Raw genomic sequence first — 20,193 nt, forward strand, 5'->3', positions numbered from 1 at the left:
GGATACTCCTATATTTTGTTGTTTTTTGTCACAAATCAAACTCATTGTTGATAGCTAAATGTCCTATTTCATTCTAAGAAATTTAATCTGTAGTAGACTTTCATTTTGGTTTTTTTCTTCATTTAATTTTTGATGAGCTTTAATAGTTAGTTACCTATAGTAGTGAATACATCAAGATTACTTGTCAAGTCATTTTTTCTGGTAATTCTGCTTATTCCTTGGCCAAATGTTGATTTATTTATGCTTGTCTAGAAACTTAAACATAATAGTAAATGACAGCCTTACATAAATGGCTTCAAACATGATGCAGATTACTAACAGTCGAGGAAACGTTCTTCAATGTAGTCATTACATGCCTGTTATTGTTCCTGAAGGAAAGGCACTTCCTTGTGTTATATACTGTCATGGAAATAGGTAAGGCTTGAAATATAGCTCATTAGATTAAATTTGATGTGTTTCTAGGCCTTGAATATAATTTGCGTGATTTTTTAATAGGTCTGCAGTTTTGATGTTTTCTATGTGGGAATTTTAAATTGTTTTCTGATTCAAAAAAGAAAACCTAAGGACCCATTGGCTAAACTGAATGGATGTAGCAATCTGTTTTCCATCTGCATATTTGGCAGTATTTGTGAAGTGGTCCCATCATTCAGTTAGTTCGCCTTGCAGATCTACAATGCTCAAAACTAAACTCATTTGATTACAATCATGGGCCAGCCTCCCTCCTCCCAACCCCACCCAAAAAAAAGAGGTTACAATTTTAAGAACGCTTAGTCTGCCAATCATTTTCATTTTTAATATTTCTAAACTCCTAAAAATATTTCCACCAAAAAAAAAAAAAAAAACTCTCAAAATATCGGGATCCAGAAGGTTACAGGATTTTCTCAGCTTATCTATCTGCATGTCAGGATATTCTACCGCATTAGTGCCACCAATGTGTTTAGAAGAGTAGTTTCAGGGGTATATTTGTATATAACCACATCTTTTATATGTTCTTTCTGTTATTTGTATAAAGCCAGGGGCCTCTGTGTAATTACCTATTCTTTTCAATATAAACTAGTTTGTCTCTAGTTTGAGACACGACTCAACAATCCCAAAATCATGTTTGCTCTCTTGGAGCTTTTCTCTCATGTTCTTCTACTCTAAAGCATAACATGGTATCAGAGCTTATTGTTCCTGGAGTTTGAAGGTGATAGAAGGTTGTTTGGAAGGCTAAGAGTTAGTTTTTTTTTGCTTGGTTCTTGTTGGTGTTTAAAGAAAATCCTAGGGTATCTTCACAGATCTGTTTCTCCCTTGTTTGGAATCCAAATGGAGAGCAACCAAGTGCTCTAGTTTCGTTTGGAAGTCCTCTTTCTTCCCATTGTATCACCTCAAGTCTCTTGGAAGCATCAAAGGGTCGGAACTGCATTTCGGCCAGGCTTGTTCTGCCTGTTTTTTCCGCCAGCCAGGGTACTTGATTGGAAAAAGCTCTTCAATAGAGCTTTGTTTGGGGGATTTTTTGGGCTATTCAGTATCGTTTTTTGTGAGGAAGGTTTCTCCTTTTTATTCCGCTTTTGTTTGATGATCGTGTGAGGTTCTTCAAGATTTTTCAAGTTTTTTGTCAGTGTTTGTCCCTATTTTTGACTGCTGTTTTTTTGAGAAGAAGTTGTTTTGCTTGAGGTGCTGTTGTTTGGGTCTTCCAAGTGTTTGACTGCAGGTCAAAATGGGTGAAAAAAATGTTGAAACAGCCTTGCCTCCACCTCTATCATATGAGAACCCAAATGTTCAACTTCCCATTGTCAAGCTTGACCATAAATATTACTTGGATTAGTCACGATCTATGAAGCTAATTCTTCGGAGTCGAGGGAAGTTGGGGTACATATCTGGGAGCATTAAGACTCCCCCCTCTACTGATCCAGAGTACTCCAAATGTGAAACCGAAAACTCCCTTGTGATGACTTGGCTTAATTTTTCGATGAAGCCGGAGATTGGAAGAAGGTTTATGAGCAAGGAGACTGCCAAAGACATCTGGGATAGTATTGCTCGTATTTTTGATAGAGTGGGAGACTCTACAAAGGTTTATCAACTCCTCCAACAGATTGTTAGCTTGCGACAGGGTTATAAAAGTATCTCTGAATACTATAGTCTTGTTGTGGGACTTTGAGAGGAGTATGATCACTACAGAGATCTCCAGTTGTGTCATGATGATGAGCCCAAAGTGCATTAGTTGTTTGAGAAAGAGAGGTCTTGTTCCTTCTTGGAGGTCTTAACCCTGAATTTGAACCTTTAAGGGTGCAGATCCTTGGCCGACCCAGTCTTCCCTCACTGGAGGAGGTGTGTGGTTATTTACAGAGTGAGGAGACCCGTAGGGGTGCTATGGAGAACACTCCCACTGTTGAGCGCTCTGCTCTTGTTTCTTCCATTCCTCAGGATCGTACTCCCTCCACTAAGAGAGCTGGTAAGGGCAGATTCTCCTATGACTATTGTGGCAAGCCTGGGCACAAGAAGGATTTTTGTTGGGATCTTCACGGGAAGCCATCCTCTGTTTCATCTGGGGGACAGAAAGGACAGAAGAAGATTGGGTTTAGGGCCTATGTTGGAGTTCATGAGTCCGATCCATCCTCTCTCTCCAAGGAAGACATAGCTGCATTTCGCCGGATTGTAGCCCACATGGATGGTTCCTCCTCTGCTACTACCACTATTTCCACTGTTCTACAGGTCTCTACTTCCTCTGGTACCACTCCCTGGGTCATTGACTCAGGTGCCACTGATCATATGACTGGTAGGTCTCAGCTTTATGAATCCTATTCTGTTTGTTCTGGGAAAGATAAGGTAAAAATTGCTGATGGTTCCCTTTCTTCCATTTCTGGTAAGGGGGATATCCAGGTTACTCCATTTATACCTTTGAAGTTTGTCTTTCATGTTCCAAACTATACTATTAATCTCCTTTCAGTTAGCCAATTGATTAAATCTTTGAACTGTTTTGTCACTTTCTTTCCTACCCATTGTCTCTTTTAGGATTTGATGACGAAGAAGGTGATTGGCAGTGGACGTGAAGCAGATGGCTTATATGTTTTGGATACCTGTGCCTCCCCTGTTGCGAAAGCTCAATCTAATGTGTGTGGGCAAGATGGCAGACGTACACAGGAGGATATTTTGCTTTGGCATCGTCGTTTGGGACACCCTTCCTTTTCTGTTGTGAGGAAACTGTTGCCACAGTTATTTACCTCTTTTCCTATCAACCATGTTTTTCATTGTGAAACTTGTCTTTTTGCAAAAAGTTGTAACACAGTTTATCCATCTGCTGGTAATAGATCTATTTCACCCTTTCACATTGTTCACACTGATGTTTAGGGACCTTCCCCTGTTACTTCTTTACGTGGCTTTTGCTACTTTGTCTCTTTCATTGATGACTTCTCTCGAGTTACTTGGGTTTACCTATTGAAACAAAAGAGTGATGTCTATGCCGCATTTAAAAATTTTTATGAGTTGGTGTATACCCAGTTTCAAACTCGTATTCAAATTGCCCGTTCTGATAAAGGTGGGGAGTATATGTATGGTGGTTTGGAAACTTTTTTTTCTGATCATGGCATTATCCATCAGGTGGCCTGTGTTGATACCCCACAACAAAACGGGGTTGCTGGAAGAAAAAACTGCCACCTTCTGGAAGTGGCTTGGTCCCTTTGGCTTACAATACATGTTCCAAAAACTTTTTGGTCCAATGCCTTACTCATAGTTGTATTTCTTATTACTCATATGCCCTCCAGTGTCTTGAACTTCAAGGTTCCTCTTGATGTCTTACTCTCACTTTCTTCTTCTTTCTCTCTTCCACCAAGGGGGTTTGGTTGCATTTGCTATGTACATATTAGCAAATCTGCCCGCACTAAATTGGATCCTAAGGCCCTGAAGTGCCTCTTTCTTGGGTATTCCTCTACCTTCAAATGTTACACATGTTATCATCCTCCTACCCATCGGTGGCTTCTCTCAAAAGATATCCATTTTTTTGAAACCATACCGTATTTTCAGTCACCTCTTCAGGGGGAGTGTTCATCCCTTGGTGGTGAGGTTGAAGAGGTTCTTGAGCTTGTTCCCTTTCCTTCCTCCTCTCTTGTTCCTATTCCTTCTTTTCAGATTGACAAGGGAAAGAAAAGTTCTGTGGATACTGTTGTTGAGGGGGAGCCTCCTAGTGCACAGGTGAACAGAGAACAGGGGGAGCTGCTGGTGTATACAAAGAAGACCAGCCAAAATCCTTCTTCATAGCTTCCCATAAAGAAGACCTGCCAAAATCCTCCTTCGTCTCCTCATCGGCTCATCCTGAGTCTCCATCCATTGAGATAGGTATACCTTCCTCTACTTCCACATCCTTAGACTTAGATCTCCCCATTGCTCTTTGTAAGGGAACACAGGCATGTAATCCTATTGCTAAGTTTGTTTCCTATGATTCTATCTCCCTTACAGGTGTTGCCTTCACTGTGGCTATCTAGTCCATATCTATTCCTAAGAATGTAGCAGAGGCTATGGCTGATCCAAAATAGAGAGAAGCAATGAATACAGAGATGGTGGCTCTTGAGAAGAATTGCACTTGGGATCTTGTTGAACTCACAAAGGGGAGAATTCCTGTTGGATGCACATGGGTATTCACAGTCAAGTTCAAATCTAATGGTACTGTGGAGAGGTATAAGGCAAGACTTGTTGCCAAGGGTTATACACCGGTGTATGGCATTGATTATCAGGAGACCTTTGCTCCAATGGCCAAGCATAATTCCATTCGTGTACTTCTCTCAATGGCTGCAAATCTTGATTGGCCATTTTACTAGCTTGATGTAAAGAATGCATTCTTACATGATGATTTAGAAGAAGAGATCTATATGGACTCTCCTCCTAGGTTCAAGCATCCTGGTGGCAATGGAAAAGTGTGTCGTCTTAGGAAGGCTCTTTATGGACTCAAACAGTCTCCTAAGGCTTTGTTTGAGAGGTTTAGACAAGCTATCTTACAGAATGGATACACTCAAAGTCAAGCCGATCACACCTTGTTTGTACAAAGGAGGGGCATCACTATTATAGCTCTCATTGTATATGTTGATGACATTGTGGTCACGGGAAACAATGAGGCTGAAATCTCAAAGCTGAAACTTTACTTGGCTCGACAGTTTGAGATCAAAGATCTCGGTCCATTGAAGTATTTTCTAGGGATTGAAGTTTCAAGATCCAAGAAAGGGATCAATGTTTGCTAAAGGAAGTTTGTCCCTGATTTGCTTACAGAGACAAGCTACTTAGGGTGCAAACCAGTCTCCTCCCTTGTTGATCAGAATCACAAACTAGGGGAAGATTGTGGTGAACCTCTTGTGGATGCTGAAAAATATCAGAGATTGGTAGGCAAGCTAATCTATCTTTCCCTTACCCGACCTGACATAGCCTATGCTGTTGGAGTGGTAAGTGAGTTTATGCATGCACCCAAGATGGGACATCTTGATGCAGTTTACAGGATCCTCAGATATTTGAAGTCATGCCCTGGAAAAGGTCTTCTCTTCTCTAGAAATAGTCACTTGAGGATTGAAGCATACACTGATGTTGACTGGGCTGGATTCATTTCTGATAGAAGATCCACCTCTGGATACTGTACTTTTGTTGGTGGAAATTTGGGCACCTGGAGAAGTAAGAAGCAACCTGTGGCGGCTAGGTCGAGTGCTGAGGCATAGTTTAGAGCCATGGCTCACAGAGTGTGTGAAATCTTGTGGTTGAAGAAACTTGTTCAAGAATTGGGATTTGAGACTGTTAAACCTATGAGCTTTTATTGTGATAACAAGGCAGCCATAAGTATTGCCCACAACCCAATTCAACATGACAGGACAAAGCATGTTGAGGTTAACAGACATTTTATCAAGGAGAAGATAGAATTAAAGACCATCTGCACTCCTTTTGTGAAGACAAATGAACAAGTGGCCGACATCTTCACCAAAGGACTTAGCTCTTATCACTTTGGTTGCTTGTTGGACAAGCTGGGCATGTATGACACACATAGTTCGAGAACTCGTTTCATTTCGGTATTTCGAGCTGACCGAAATATCCAAAATATTCGAAATTTCGGATATTTCGGTCGAAATATTGTATTTTTTCTGGTATATTTCGACAGGTCATTTCGGTGGGTTTTAGGCCAAGTTAAGGCCTGAAACTTCATGGAAACCCTATTTTAGGCTATATAAACACATTTAAATGTTCAAATTGCAAAAATAGTTACCCAAAATGGTGTTTTGGATGTGCACCATTGATTGGCAATGTACGGGCGAACCCTAATGTATAACTTAGTTAATTACACATTTACACATACACATTGTACATTAAACAAGTAAATTGACTTGGAACTAAGTTGGAAACATAATGACTCATAAGTTAAGTCATAAATCATAATATTAAGTATATAAGACATCAAGTCAATAACAAGTTAACAAATAACAACTTAAGAGTTAAGATTTAAGAAGATGATATCAAACATTCCAAATCACAATATGTCAATATCCCCAATTGTTCCCTACAAGGCTACAAGTCAAGTAGTCAAGTAGTCAACTACTCATCATTCATCTCAAATGTTTACAAATTTGCTAATAATAACTACTCTGCCGTCCAGGATCAACCCCACTCATGGTCCGCTGGAACCGACGTGTATTGCTCTCCGACTGTAGGACAAATGCATGCCACGTCATAGTCTAGGAGAAGAAGCGAGTGTAGTCATCCACAGTGGCCATGTAAATTGCATCATCAACATGCTGAAGGTAACCTATCCTAGGATATAGGTCACCAAACTGTGAAGAAGTACTACCCACTGATCCACTATGATATGAGTCATATGACGGCTCTGGGAGCATGTACGGGTTGTACGGCTGCGGCTGGTGGGTTGGGTAGCCAGCGTAGGAAAAGAAGTCATGCACAAAAGACGATCCACTATATCCTTGTGAGTGGGAGTCATACTCAAAACTTGGAATGGATGGAGACGATATAGGTCGCGCCCCAGGGTACGCCTGAATGCCCTTCGCCACATGGATGTGAATGAGATGAACCATGCTCGATTGTCTTGGAGATGGACTCTGTCTACATGAAAAGATGGGGCACGGAAATGCCCACTCGACCCATTGTCTCTATCGCCAATACTCACCCACCAACAGAGCGATAGGGCATCAATGTCCATAAGCTCACCGCCTACTAGTACCACTACCACGACCACCAGGACGGGACTGGCCACGCTGCTTTCTCGAGTAGGTCGAGGTGGACGATGTGGGCCGTGTGGCTGGTGTGGGGCCGGTGGGGGCACGGATTGCCTCTTGCTGCTCTTGTACCACAAACGGGACTCGAGTTCCCTCATATGCTTGACCACCATCACCATCATCATCACGCCCATCATTACCTTCATCATCACCTCCATCATCACCATCTCCACCAGGACCACCACCACCATCTCCACCATCACCATCTCCACCACCACCATCTCCACCAGATGACATAGACCAATCTTCATCCTCCTCATCAACACCACCAGTAGACTGGAACGGTATGGGTGACGCGTCCCGTGCATGTACCTCACCCTCTGCAGCCATGAAGTCATCCACATCAGCTTGTATGTGTTCAGCTATCATGGGGTCAGGTCTACCTCCAGGCTGATCTAACACTGGCTCACCTCTATCCCTCACCCAATCAACAATAGGATCTTCATCATCTGACTCCACCTGGAAAATGTCGGCGAGATCGATATTTTCCCTGATACCCTATTATCCCATGCGTATGTGTTGCATCTTCAACCTCAAATTATAATGCACATACACTAAGTCAGAGAGACGTTCAGAACCCAATTTATTTCTCCTCTTGGAGTGGATGAGAGAAATGTACTCCAATTCCGTTCACAGCCAGATGCTGAACATGTCTGGGAGAGAACCTTGATTGCTATTTTTCTTAAATTGTTTGCCGAACCCCCATACAACACCCACCATTCAGCTGCATTACAACAAAAGAAACATGTCACCTTCATTTCAAAAGAATAAGATATTGAATTGAGTAATGACTAATGAAGTAATGACTAATGAGTACCGGCATCACCGCGTGTCCGGCCTTGCTGTGCAGCTTCGGTTCCAAAACTTCCCAATGCATCCCTAAAAGTTTTCAACTATAATCATTTGGAAAATAATTAAAATTAGTAATGACTCGTTACTATTTAGTATTGAATTGAGTAATTCCAAATGAAATTTCGACACCGTGAAGTCGTAGATCGGCTTCCGGTGTCTAACATATATTTATTTCATCACAAACAAACATGTTGATCAAGCATTTCCCTTAAAAATATCAATTTTGAGAATATGGTTTTACCTGAAATAGTGGAAAGGCTTCACAGATGTGCTAAGAAGTTTGTTCTCCAAGTGATTCCGGCGTAGATGTGGCAAGGATTCAAGTGGGAAGTGGAAGATTGAAGAAGAAATAAGCAAAAACCTTAAAAAACCAAGCAAAAGAGGAAAAATGCTCTGTTTCTCAGTCTCGGTTGAAATTTCGACCGAGACTATCGAAACATGGTATTTTATATAAAGCATTTTCTTGAGATTTTTGAAATCTCGCGAGATTTTGAAAAAATCTCAAAATATCTCGAAATCTCGAGAATTTCGATCGAAATTTAGTATTTTTTTGATTCGAGGGGTCATTTCGTTTCGAGGGGGTCGAAATTCTCGAAATTCTCGAAATCTCGATCGAGATTTCGCAAGATTTTGAACTATGATGACACATACCACCCAGCTTGAGGGGGAGTGTTAAGAATAGTTGTTTCAGGGGTATATTTGTATAAAACCACTTCTTTTATATGTTCTTTCTGTTAGTTGTATAATGTCAGGGGCCTCTGTGTAATTACCTATTCTTTTCAATATAAACTAATTTGTCTCTAGTTTGAGACACAACTCAACAATCCCAAAATCGTGTTTGCTCTCTTGGAGCTTTTCTTTCTTCTTCTTCTACTCTAAAACATGACACAATGAACTCCATTCTGTCTATTCCACCCATCTTTTTTAAAGATTTTTTTTTTCCAGTTTCAAGTTTAACCCTATCAACCCCCCCACCTGAGGGTGGCCACAGGGAGTCAGATTTTACCAATGCCATGTATAATCCTCTTATCCACTTAAAATATTGCCCAGATCAAATGAGATTTACCCTTTTAACATGCATGGGGCTTACCAGATTTACAAGGCAGCTGGGTGGATCCCTGTGGGTGAGGCAAGGTGGGTGGACATATGATTACCTTAACCATTAGGATGGGCTTGCTGGGCTTAGAACTTAAAATTATAAGAAACTTTCAAATAAAGTGTGAGAAAATAGACAAAACAACTTTTATTGGGGGCTCTAATATGGAAGGATAAATAGAAAAGTTTGGGAATATTTTGTGGAGGACCTTTTGGCCCAAAATTTTGAGGGGTTTGGGAATCTTAAATGTGAAAGAAAAGATTAAGGGACTAGAAGCCCTGTCAAATTTGCTTTGTCTGTAATTCCCTCCCCCCCCCCCCCCCAAGAAAAAGAAAATGATAGGCCTGTAAACAATGCAACTAAATGGATGGCTATGATTGTCTTAGTATATATGGGACCTATTAAACAACAGCCATGCATGCCACATTTGTGCAGCTATGAGGAAAGCAGAAAAACCTTTTAGATCAACTCAATGAAATTTTAGGTCTTCTCTTATAAAATGCAGGAATCTAAGGCTACGTTTGGTAACGTTTCTGTTCTCGGTATGCTGCTCTTTGCCAGAAACGTTTTTTCCTGTTTCTGTGCTAGAAGACTGTTCTTTAGTTGCGAATGAGCATTTGGTAAACCTGTTCCAGAACTGTTCCCGAAACAAAAAAAGAACAGCAATGCATTTGGAAAAACTTATTCCAAAACAACTTCTTAACACTTGCCAATATTTACATAAATGCCATTGTAGAAAGAGTAAGGATAATCAGAACCACCATGGTCCTTGAATCAAGTTTTGGGTTTTATCAGCAGGTATGAAGGCTTTTCGGGGCAGTTGGTGAATAAACAAAAAAGTTGTTTTATGCTCAGCAATAAGGTTTCGGCGGCTAGGGCTCGAATGGTGGGGGCTGTTACAGAGTTTGCAAGGAATGCGCTGCCGATTACTTATTTGGGGCCCCCGCTCCATGCTGGAAGGTTTAAAATATGTTTCTTTGATGATTTGGTTGGAAAAATAAGAAACAAGGTGGCGGGTTGGAAAGGGAAGCTTTTATCTGCTGGGGGGTGTGTGACGCTGTTGAAGCACGTTCTTACCTCTATCCCCATTCTCGTGCTGGCCACTATGGAGCCACCTAAGGCTGTCCTAAGGAGGATATATGGCATTTTTGCGAATTTCCTATGGGGGAGTTCAGAGTGGGGTAAACACCGGCATTGGGTGAGTTGGCAGAAGGTTTGCAGGCCTCTAGAAGAAGGGGGTTTGGGGATTAAGCTGTTGGAGGATTTTGGCCTCGCTCTTAGGCTTAAAGGGTTATGGAGGAGCTAAGTTTTTTAAAAATAATCATGTTGCATTGGCAGGGTCGTGTGGTTTAGGTTCGAAGTCTTGGAGAAATGCTCTGGTGCATAAGGAATTCTTGCTGGTGAAGTCAAGATGGTTAATTGGCTCAGGCGATATTTTTTCTGGTTAGATAACTGGGTGGGGGACGGCCCTTTGATTGATTATGTGGATAACGCTCTTCTTGTTGATACGGGCTTGCTTGTTAAGGATGCGGTTGATGAGGAAGGGGTGTGGAAGCAGGACTTGTTGAACCAGATTGGCTCTGTAGGGTAAGAGGCAAAGCATTTTAAATGGTAATGTTGCTACTTCTGATAAGGAAGATGTTTTGGTATGGTCGATCTCCAGTGACGGCCATTTCACAGCCAAATCGGCCTGGAATGAGGTGCGGTGCAGGTCGGCTGAGGTAACCTAGGATTTTGAACCATACACTGCCCATGAAATAGCCTTTTTTTACCCCGAACTTAACTGGGACCCGGGACAGCCCCTAGGATTTTATTAATAATGAATAAAAGAATAAGAGCATACACGGGGGGGACATTCCACCTTACCCCTAACTCACAGAGATGCTCTCACAGGGCTTCTCCACAAAACGACCGACAAGGAAAGAAGGCCTACCCTACTTTCTGAGAACCGGAAGACCCTCCTTGTCCTCACGGAGGATAACCTGAAACACACATGTAGGCAAACCATCTTGCTGAAAGGTTACCGAAGACGTAGTATCGAAGGCCATGTTGGCTAACCAATCCACCGCCCTATTACTTTCCCGATAGGCAAACGAGACACAGGCACGGGTTGATGAAACGAGAGACAAGATCTCCTGGAACCAGTACCAGCCTTTCCATAGGTTGTAGCGCCCCTGACACACCATCCTGGCCATGGAGGCAGAGTCCACGTTAATTGTTACATCCATGAACCCCAGATCGCGACAAAGCCCTAGACCATCTCTCAATGCACGTAGCTCGGCAATCGAGTTTGTACAGGCCCCACAGTGATTTGAGAAAGCAGCAAGGACCATCCCATTTGGGTCCCTTATGACCCCTCCACCTCCTCCTACGCCCGGGTTGCCCCTATAAGCCCCATCTACATTGAGTTTCATCGAAGCAAATGGAGGGCACCAATAAACTGCCATCGGGCGAATCACTTTGGGGGCCTTTTTTTTACTTGGCAGCTCCTTAATGGGAAAATTCCTACAGATGGGTCTTTAATGTCTGTGGGTATTCCCTTGGCTTCCAGATGCGATTGTTGCGGGAGTCCAAGGAGGGAAACCACAGATCATTGCCTGGTTTTAGGAGGCACTGCGGCAAAGGTTTGAGGGTTTTTTTCAAGTATCTTTGATGTTGAGGTGCTGCCTTCTCAGGATGTCAGAAGCCGTATCCTTCTTTGGTATGAATCGGCGAGTTGTAGCAGCCTCAGTGCCTATGTTGCAGGGCTTTTACCTTCCTTGGTTGTTTGGGAGCTTTGGAAGGAAAGGAATGACAGGAGGCATGGGGAGGGAAGGCGCTCTGCTGGTTCTATTATTGAATGCATTAAAATCTGGGTGAAAGGCCTTCTGTAGCCGCCCAAGATTAAGTGCTCGACTTCCTCTAGAGATGGTCTGATTTTGCTGTGTTTTGGATTATCGGCTCCTCCCCTCCGGCTGAATCGTCCTCTCCCGGTTTATTGGTGTCCACCTTTCGCCTCAGTAAATCTTAATGTGGATGGAGCTTGTAGAGGTAATCCTGGAGTTGGCGGGGTTGGAGGGGTAATTAGGGATACGGAGGGTATTGTCGTAGCAGCCTTCTCGAATTTCTGTGGTGTTTGCACAAATTCGATTGCTGAGCTAAGAACTTTGAGAGATGGTTTAAAAATGTGCCAAGATTTAGGCTTTAAGGAGTTTGTGGTTAATTCGGATTCAGCTTCAAGGGTTAGAATGGTTAATCTAAAAACGTGTAACCTTTGGAGAGGTTGGTACTGGTTCCAGGAAATTATGGCCCTAATTGGTTCTACTCGGCCTTTGATTTCATTTGCTTATAGGGAAAGTAACAGGATGGCTGACTGGATGGCAAATCTAGCATGTGACTCTGGTTCTTCCATCGTGTACCAGTTTGGAAGCCAGCCACTAGGGGAACTGCAGCGTATTCTTCGGGAAGACAGAGCTGGCTTGCCAGTCTTAAGAAAGTAGTGTATAGGATTTTTCCTACATGATTGTTTGGGGTTGGGTCCAGTTTTGAATTGAGAGGTTTGCTCTGTTGGATCGGGGTAAGGTGGTACGGCCCCCCTTGTTTTCTTTATTCATTTTTTTATTATTAATAAAAGCTCAGGGGCTGGCCCGGGTCCCAGGTAATATTCGGGTTTTAAAAAAAAAAAAAACCACCATGGTCTACATTAACTCCACTTTTAATAAATTGAGACATTTTGTCAAAATTTTTTAATTTTTTTTGTGGTGTTATCCACTTGACAGTTGTCATTTGCACTTACTTTTACATGATTTTCTCAATTAACTTTGCTATGAACAGGTGACTCAAAATGGTCTTGGTGGATTCGAACCACCATCCTCTTGGAACATGCTTGAGACATACTCATATTCCAAGTGCTCTACCAATTTGAGCTAAAGACCCATAAAGTAGAGTTCAAAATTTACAAGCAACCATGAGACCTCCCTTTTCTTTTTTTCTAGTACATAACTCTCACCTAATACAACAAAATCAAGTTAGGAAAATTCTCCAAGTTCAACTTATCCAGAAAAATTCCCAATTTAGTTCTCTTCATCTGTTCATGCTGATATCTAAATTTTGAACAAATATGCTGAGAGGAAAAATTACAACAGATAATTTAGAACTACTGTATCATATGGATTTCAAGAAACTCCAATAGTTTTGTCACAGTAAAACAAGACAACCAACTTACTCTGCTCCAAGGACATAAGTACTGAGGGTTCCAATGTAGGAAACAGCAATCGGACTTTGCATTCTCTGCACTTATTTTACCATCTACGGTGTAATTTGTAGTACTAAAAGTGGTCAAATGGGTGCTTTCACCTTGAAATTATGGCTGAAAGTATGGCCCGCAACAGCCTCTAAACGAATTTGGATATCAGCCCTCCCCGGTTTATTAAAAGTGGCGGCAGTTTTGTTCCAATTCTTTACATTCTCAATCATTAAATTGATGAAAATATTCAACTCATTGAGGGACCAGTAAGCAGTTTCTGTTTTAGGATTTGAACTACTAGCCATTATGTCTGAAATTTTTCAAAAAACAAGAGCTCAGTTACAACAACATGTTCATTAACTCATGAAAGAGTATAATAATATGTACAAAGTTACAACAGTCAATTATTTGAATTTCAGTTTTCAAATTGTATTCACTAATCAACAATTACAGTCCAGGTTCATAAACAAGTGCTACTTTATGCAGCAATAGTTGCTAAACTTCAAACAGAAACTAACTCATAGAAGATGTCCTTAGTTACAACAACATGTACATTAAATCATGAAAGAGTATAATAAAAAATACCCAGCATCAGTGTGACTTCAATATGAAATGAACTCTTTAGACAGAAAATATAGTATAAGATAATAATGAGTAGTCTAAATCTTGAACAATACCTTCAGTGATTCACTTCTATTCTCTTCTTCCCTTTCTTTTACTCAATTTATCATTTCAATTGAGTATAACACACAATTGTTTACTATTACATCACATCAGAAACACAAACAGAAAAACAGAGCCATACTTGATTAATATACCAAGGGAATTTGATTAACAGAGATAAATCAGCATTGGTACAGACTTACAGTCACAAAAAGGCCTTTTTTAATGTTTCATTTCCAACTAATCGGCTATAATGTGCTAGAAAAAGGTACATCCTGGAGAAAATTATGGGTAGATGCGTCTATGTCCCAAAATTTTTGAAAACATGGAGGCAGCAATAGAAATTAGATGAGTAAATGAGGCATCTGAAAACCTAAGTGGATATGATGGATGGCTGGTTTTGAGTTGGGAAATTTCCTTATAATAGAAAGCTTAGTTATAGTTGGATTTTAGGTTAAGGATGTAGGTAAAAGAAGAGGAAGAAGATGGAGGAGAGGAAGAGAAGAAGAAGAGAGCAAGAGAATGGAAGAGTGATGTTTCGGTTGTAATGCTTGTATGTTGGAGAGACATCTCCACACTCTATATTACTTGAATAGAATTAATAGACTTATTACATCCATCTCCCTAGGGAGGTAAAAGGTAAAAAAGAGACAAACAAGATAAAATACAAAATAAGACAATTAGTCCGCAGTCTAGTTCCCAAACTACCCCTGTTACAAATTTACTAACAACTCTAACACTCCCCCTCAAGCTGGAGAATATATATCATGCATTCTCAGCTTGCTTAGGAGAGAACTGAACTGAGGAGAGGCAAGGGCCTTGGTGAGGATGTCTGCCAGTTGATCACCAGTCTGCACAAAAGGAGTACAAATGCGGCTAGAGTCTATCTTCTCCTTGATGAAGTGTCTATCCATCTCAATATGCTTAGTTCGGTCATGCTGAACAGGGTTGTGGGCAATACTGATGGCAGCCTTGTTGTCACAATAGAGTCTCATAGGGCCTTCAGTGTCAAATCCTAGTCCTGAACAAGCCTTTTCAACCATATGAGTTCACACACTCCATGAGCCATAGCTCTAAATTCTGCCTTTGCACTGGATCTGGCTACAACATGTTGTTTTTTGCTCCTCCATGTAACCAAATTACCTCCCACAAAGGTACAATAGCCCGTCGTAGATCTCCTGTCTGTAATAGAGCCAGCCCAGTCTGCATCAGTGAAACCTTCCACTCTCAAGTGATTGTGTCTGGCATACAACAGTCCTTTCCCTGGGAAAGACTTCAAATACCTAAGAATGCGATACACGGCATCCAAGTGTCCACTCTTGGGAGCATGCATGAATTGGCTCACCACTCTCACAGCATAGGAGATATCTGGGTGTGTCATAGCAAGATAGATAAGCTTCCCAACCAGCCTTTGGTACTTTCCCGCATCAACAAGAGAAGGACCACAATCTTCTCCTAGTTTGTGATTCTGCTTAATAGGAGAATTTGCTGGTTTGCAGCCCAACATCCCTGTCTCTGTCAGTAAATCAAGGACAAACTTCCGTTGACATATGTTGATTCCTTTCTTGGTCCTTGATACTTCAATTCCTAAGAAGTACTTCAAGGGGCCCAGATCTTTGATCTCAAACTGTTGTGCCAAGTATTTTTTCAGTGTGGCTATCTCAGTTATATCATCTCCTGTGATCACAATATCATCAACATAAACAATGAGGGCTGTGATGGTACCATTGCCCCGCTTGGTAAAGAGAGTGTGATCAGCTTGGCTTTGGGAATATCCATTCTTCAGAATAGCTTGCCGAAAGCGTTCGAACCATGCCTTTGGTGACTGTTTGAGACCATATAGTGCCTTCTTGAGGAAGCAAACTTTTCCTTCAGCTGAAGGCATTTTGAAGCCTGGTGGGGGTTGCATGTACACTTCCTCTTCCAAGTCACCATGGAGGAAGGCATTCTTTACATCTAACTGATATAATGGCCAACCTTTGTTGGCAGCTAGTGATAAAAGAACTCTTATAGAGTTATGCTTAGCCACAGGAGCGAATGTCTCCTGATAGTCAATCCCATAGACTTGACTGTACCCCTTGGCAACCAACCATGATTTGTATCTCTTAACAGTACCATCAGATTTATACTTGATTGTATAGACCCATCTGCATCCAACTGGAACACGTCCCTTGGGAAGATCCACCAATTGCCAAGTATCATTTTTCTCAAGTGCCATCATCTCCTCAGACATAGCTTGTCTCCACTTTGGATCAGACATAGCATCACTAACATTCCTGGGAATAGAAGCTGTAGAAAGAACAGTGATAAAGGCAATACTAGTAGGAGAAAGAGCATCATAGGAAACAAACTGGGCTATAGGATTAGTACAAGCTCTTTTCCCTTTTCTAACAGCAATAGGAAGATCTAAATCACATGAAGGAGAAGGGATGTCACCTGGCTGAGAGTGATGAATCTCAAGATGTGGATCTGGATCCAAAGAAGACACTTGGTAGGTCTGCTTTCCTTGGTTATGTATGCCTTCACCCTTTTTGTATGTAATGTGGTAATCCTTCTCCTTACTAGGACCACTTTCAACCACCAATTCTGTATTCATACCTGATTGATCACCAGTATTAACCACATCCACAGTCTTGTGTGTACCAATGTCAAACATAAAAGGAGAGATGGAGATAGGAGAATGAAGGAAATCAGCAGCCTGTTCACCACTTCCACACTTCTCCCCCTGAAGAGGATGCTGAGAAGGGGCAAAGAAAGGAACAGATTCAAGGAAGGTGACATCCTTGGAGATAAAACACCGACGAGAAGAAGGGTGGTAGCACTTATAACCCTTGGTAGTAGAAGAGTACCCAAGGAAGAGACACTTGAGGGCTTTGGGATTAAGTTTAGTGCGTGCAGATTTGCTTACATGCACATAACAAACGCAACCAAAGACTTTAGGAGGAAGAGAGAAAGCAGAAGCCTTGGGAGATAAGATGTCCAAGGGAGATTTGAAATCAAGGAGTTTGGTAGGCATGCGATTGATGAGAAAAGAGGCAGTGAGAAGAGCAGCAGACCAAAAAGTCTTGGGGACATGCATACCAAACAAGAGACTACGGGTGACCTCCAATAAATGGCGATTCTTCCTCTCAGCAACCCCATTTTGTTGGGGTGTGTCAACACATGCTAGCTGATGGAGAATGCCATTATTAGTGAAGAAGGTTTGGAGGCTACCAAACATGTATTCTCCCCCTTTATTAGATCGAACAACTTTGATATGAGTGTCAAACTGAGTAAAAATCATCTGATAAAAAGTTTAAAAGCATCACAAACATCACTTTTATGTTTCATAAGAATAGTCCAAGTAGTACGAGAAAAATCATCAACAAAGGACACAAAGTAACGATAACCAAATAAAGAGGTAGTATGGGAAGGTCCCCACACATCAGTATGCACAATATGAAAAGGAGCGGTAGTTCTATTACCATGATATGGATAAGAGGAACGACAATGTTTGGCAAACATACATGGTTCACATTGAAAAACATGAGGAGAAGCAACAGAAGAAAATAAGTGAGGCAACTGTTTCCTCATGACAACAAAAGATGGGTGGCCAAGACGACGATCCCATAACATAACAGACTCCACAGAACTACTATCAGTACGGCCACACACATAAGACTGAGCTGTGGGCAAAAAAGGATAAAAAAGATAAAGGCCTTGCTCTTCACGTTCACTACCAATAATCCTCTTCGTCACCAAATCCTGAAAAAGACAGTGAGAAGGGAAAAATGTGACACAGCAATTCAAAGATTTCGTCAAGTGACTCACAGATAAAAGATTAACTGTAAGGTTAGGAACATGAAGGATTGAAGTAAGAGAAATAGATGAGGTGACAGGAATACTACCCTTACCAGATATGGAGGATAGGGAACCATCAGCTATCCTAACCTTATCCTTACCAGAGCAAATGGTATAGGAATCATAATTATGGGACGTACCAGTCATATGGTCAGTGGCACCAGAGTCAATGACCCAAGACTGGGCTGCAGTAGAGGCTGAAGTAGAGACCTGTAAAGCTGAGGATGATGAGGAGTTGGCTACAAAAGGAGTAGAAGATGTGCTAAGCTGTGACATGACCCGGCGAACCACTGTATTCATAAAGGCGGAGTCATCCTGTGTAGCATCTACCTCAGTCATCACAGAGTGAGCTCGAGCTCCCCCTCTACGACCACCACGACCACGCGTGCTAGGAGGATGGCCATGAAGAGACCAACACCTATCCTTGGTGTGTCCAGTTCTCCCACAATGATCACATTTAAACCGGTCTCAACCAACTCCACTGGCACCTACTGTCTCCATTGTATTGGCTACCTCTCGGTTAGGCCCCAGGCCTCTACCACCTCCACGGGTGTCTTGGGAAGAACTGGAGTTGAGAGCTGACCTCTCAAGAGAGGATACAGAAGCTGGCTCCATAGCAACACGCCGAGTCTCCTCACTCTGTAAGTAACTACAGACCTCACTAAGAGATGGAAAGGGAGACCGGCCTAAGATCTGAAGCCTGATGGGCTTATAGTCAGGGTTCAGGCCACCAAGTAAGGTGCAGACCCGCTCTTTTTCAAGAGTCCGATATACCTTAGCCTCATCCTCTGGGTCCTTCAAGTGGAGATCCCTGTAGTGGTCATATTCTTCCAAAAGGCTAAGGAAGGCATTTTAGTACTCTGAAATGGTCCTATCACCCTGCCTCATGGAGTTAATCTTTTGGTGAAGCTGGTAGACCTTGGCAGAGTCACCCACTCGCTCAAAAGTCTGTGAAACACTGTCCTAGATGGCCTTGGCAGTCTCCTTAAACCTTCGTCCAATCTCAGGAGTCATAGAGAAGATTAACCATGTCATGACTGTAGAATTGTCGGCCTCCCATTGGTCATAGGTAGGTGAACTAGGCTCTGGAGCCGTAATAGTACCTGTAATGTACCCAAGTTTCCATTTGCTTCTTAGTGAAAGCCTCACAGAGTGTGACCAATCCAAATAATTAGTGCCATCAAGTTTCAAAAAGGAAATCTGTGTAGGCACACTCTCATAAACAATTGGAGGAGCTACGGGGAGAGGCTGTGAGGTAGCCGAACCAAGCTCAGATGCAAATGTATCAACCATAGTGTATGGGAAAGAGCACTTGACCATAAACAGATTACAACCAGCAAGGGGGAGTGCACACTCAACCCAAAGCAATGATCCCAACACAAAACAGAGATTCCAGCAAGACAAAGCTTTACTCCCACACTCTTCAAGAAGTAAAAACAGCTTGCACAAGCTCCAATATTTCAAATACAGATATTCATACTCACTTCTCAACCAAACAAGAAGCCCAATATACCCTAAATGCAAGAACAAGGGAAATACAGCATTATCGGGTTTACCTAGGTAGAAAAAATGTCACCACGAAACTGAGTAAGGCTCAAAGGAGGGCCTCATCCATCAAAGGAGAACACAAAGACCAGAAATAGGACCCTTATACGATCCTAGTGGGCTGCTCCAACAGCCAAACCCATGCTGAAATGGAACTGAGCCATGGATTCAACCTGCAACTGGCAGAAATCTGGGCAGAAGAACAGACCCAACGAAACTGAGCTAGGCTTAGACAGTACCTTCATTCATCAAGGAGGCACACTTGGAGCATAGATAGGACCCTTGTACGATTCTATTGAGCTATTCCAAGCTCCAAAAACATGCCAAGAAAGAGAGAGACATGGCCTGCAATCTTGGGCTGGTGGAAACCCTAGCTGCTGCTTGGTTTACTTCAAAACAACTTCAATGGAGCTTCAAAGTAGCTCAAGGACCATCTTCAATCACCTAAATAGGTTGTAGAGAACCTATTTCATATCTCTTCAGCAAAAGGTTTACATAGGATCCTCTTCTTTGAAATCCTTTGAGTTCTAGGATCTCAAAGAGGGAAAAAATGAGGAAAGGAGTGATGATACGACTCTCAAACCTAAAGCTCTGATACCAAGTTGGATTTTAGGTTAAGGATGTAGGTAAGAGAAGAGGAAGAAGATGGAGGAGAGGAAGAGAAGAAGAAGAGAGCAAGAGAATGGAAGAGTGATATTTCGGTTGTAATGCTTGTATGTTGGAGAGACATCTCCACA

At 42.0% G+C, this 20,193-nt stretch overlaps 1 protein-coding gene across 4 annotated transcripts in view; it reads left to right on the forward strand.

Annotated features, from left to right (window-relative positions):
* LOC122667524 overlaps nt 1-20,193 on the forward strand; it is an 85,471-nt gene that overhangs the window by 10,689 nt on the left and 54,589 nt on the right. For all 4 annotated transcript variants that reach the window (XM_043863822.1, XM_043863823.1, XM_043863824.1 and 1 more), the window contains exon 3: nt 311-414. In XM_043863822.1, the coding sequence (XP_043719757.1) occupies nt 311-414 (104 nt within the window). The remainder of the gene's footprint in view (nt 1-310; nt 415-20,193) is intronic.

The sequence above is a fragment of the Telopea speciosissima genome, chromosome 7 (assembly GCF_018873765.1).
Source record: "Telopea speciosissima isolate NSW1024214 ecotype Mountain lineage chromosome 7, Tspe_v1, whole genome shotgun sequence".
NCBI classification, from domain to species: Eukaryota; Viridiplantae; Streptophyta; class Magnoliopsida; order Proteales; family Proteaceae; genus Telopea; species Telopea speciosissima.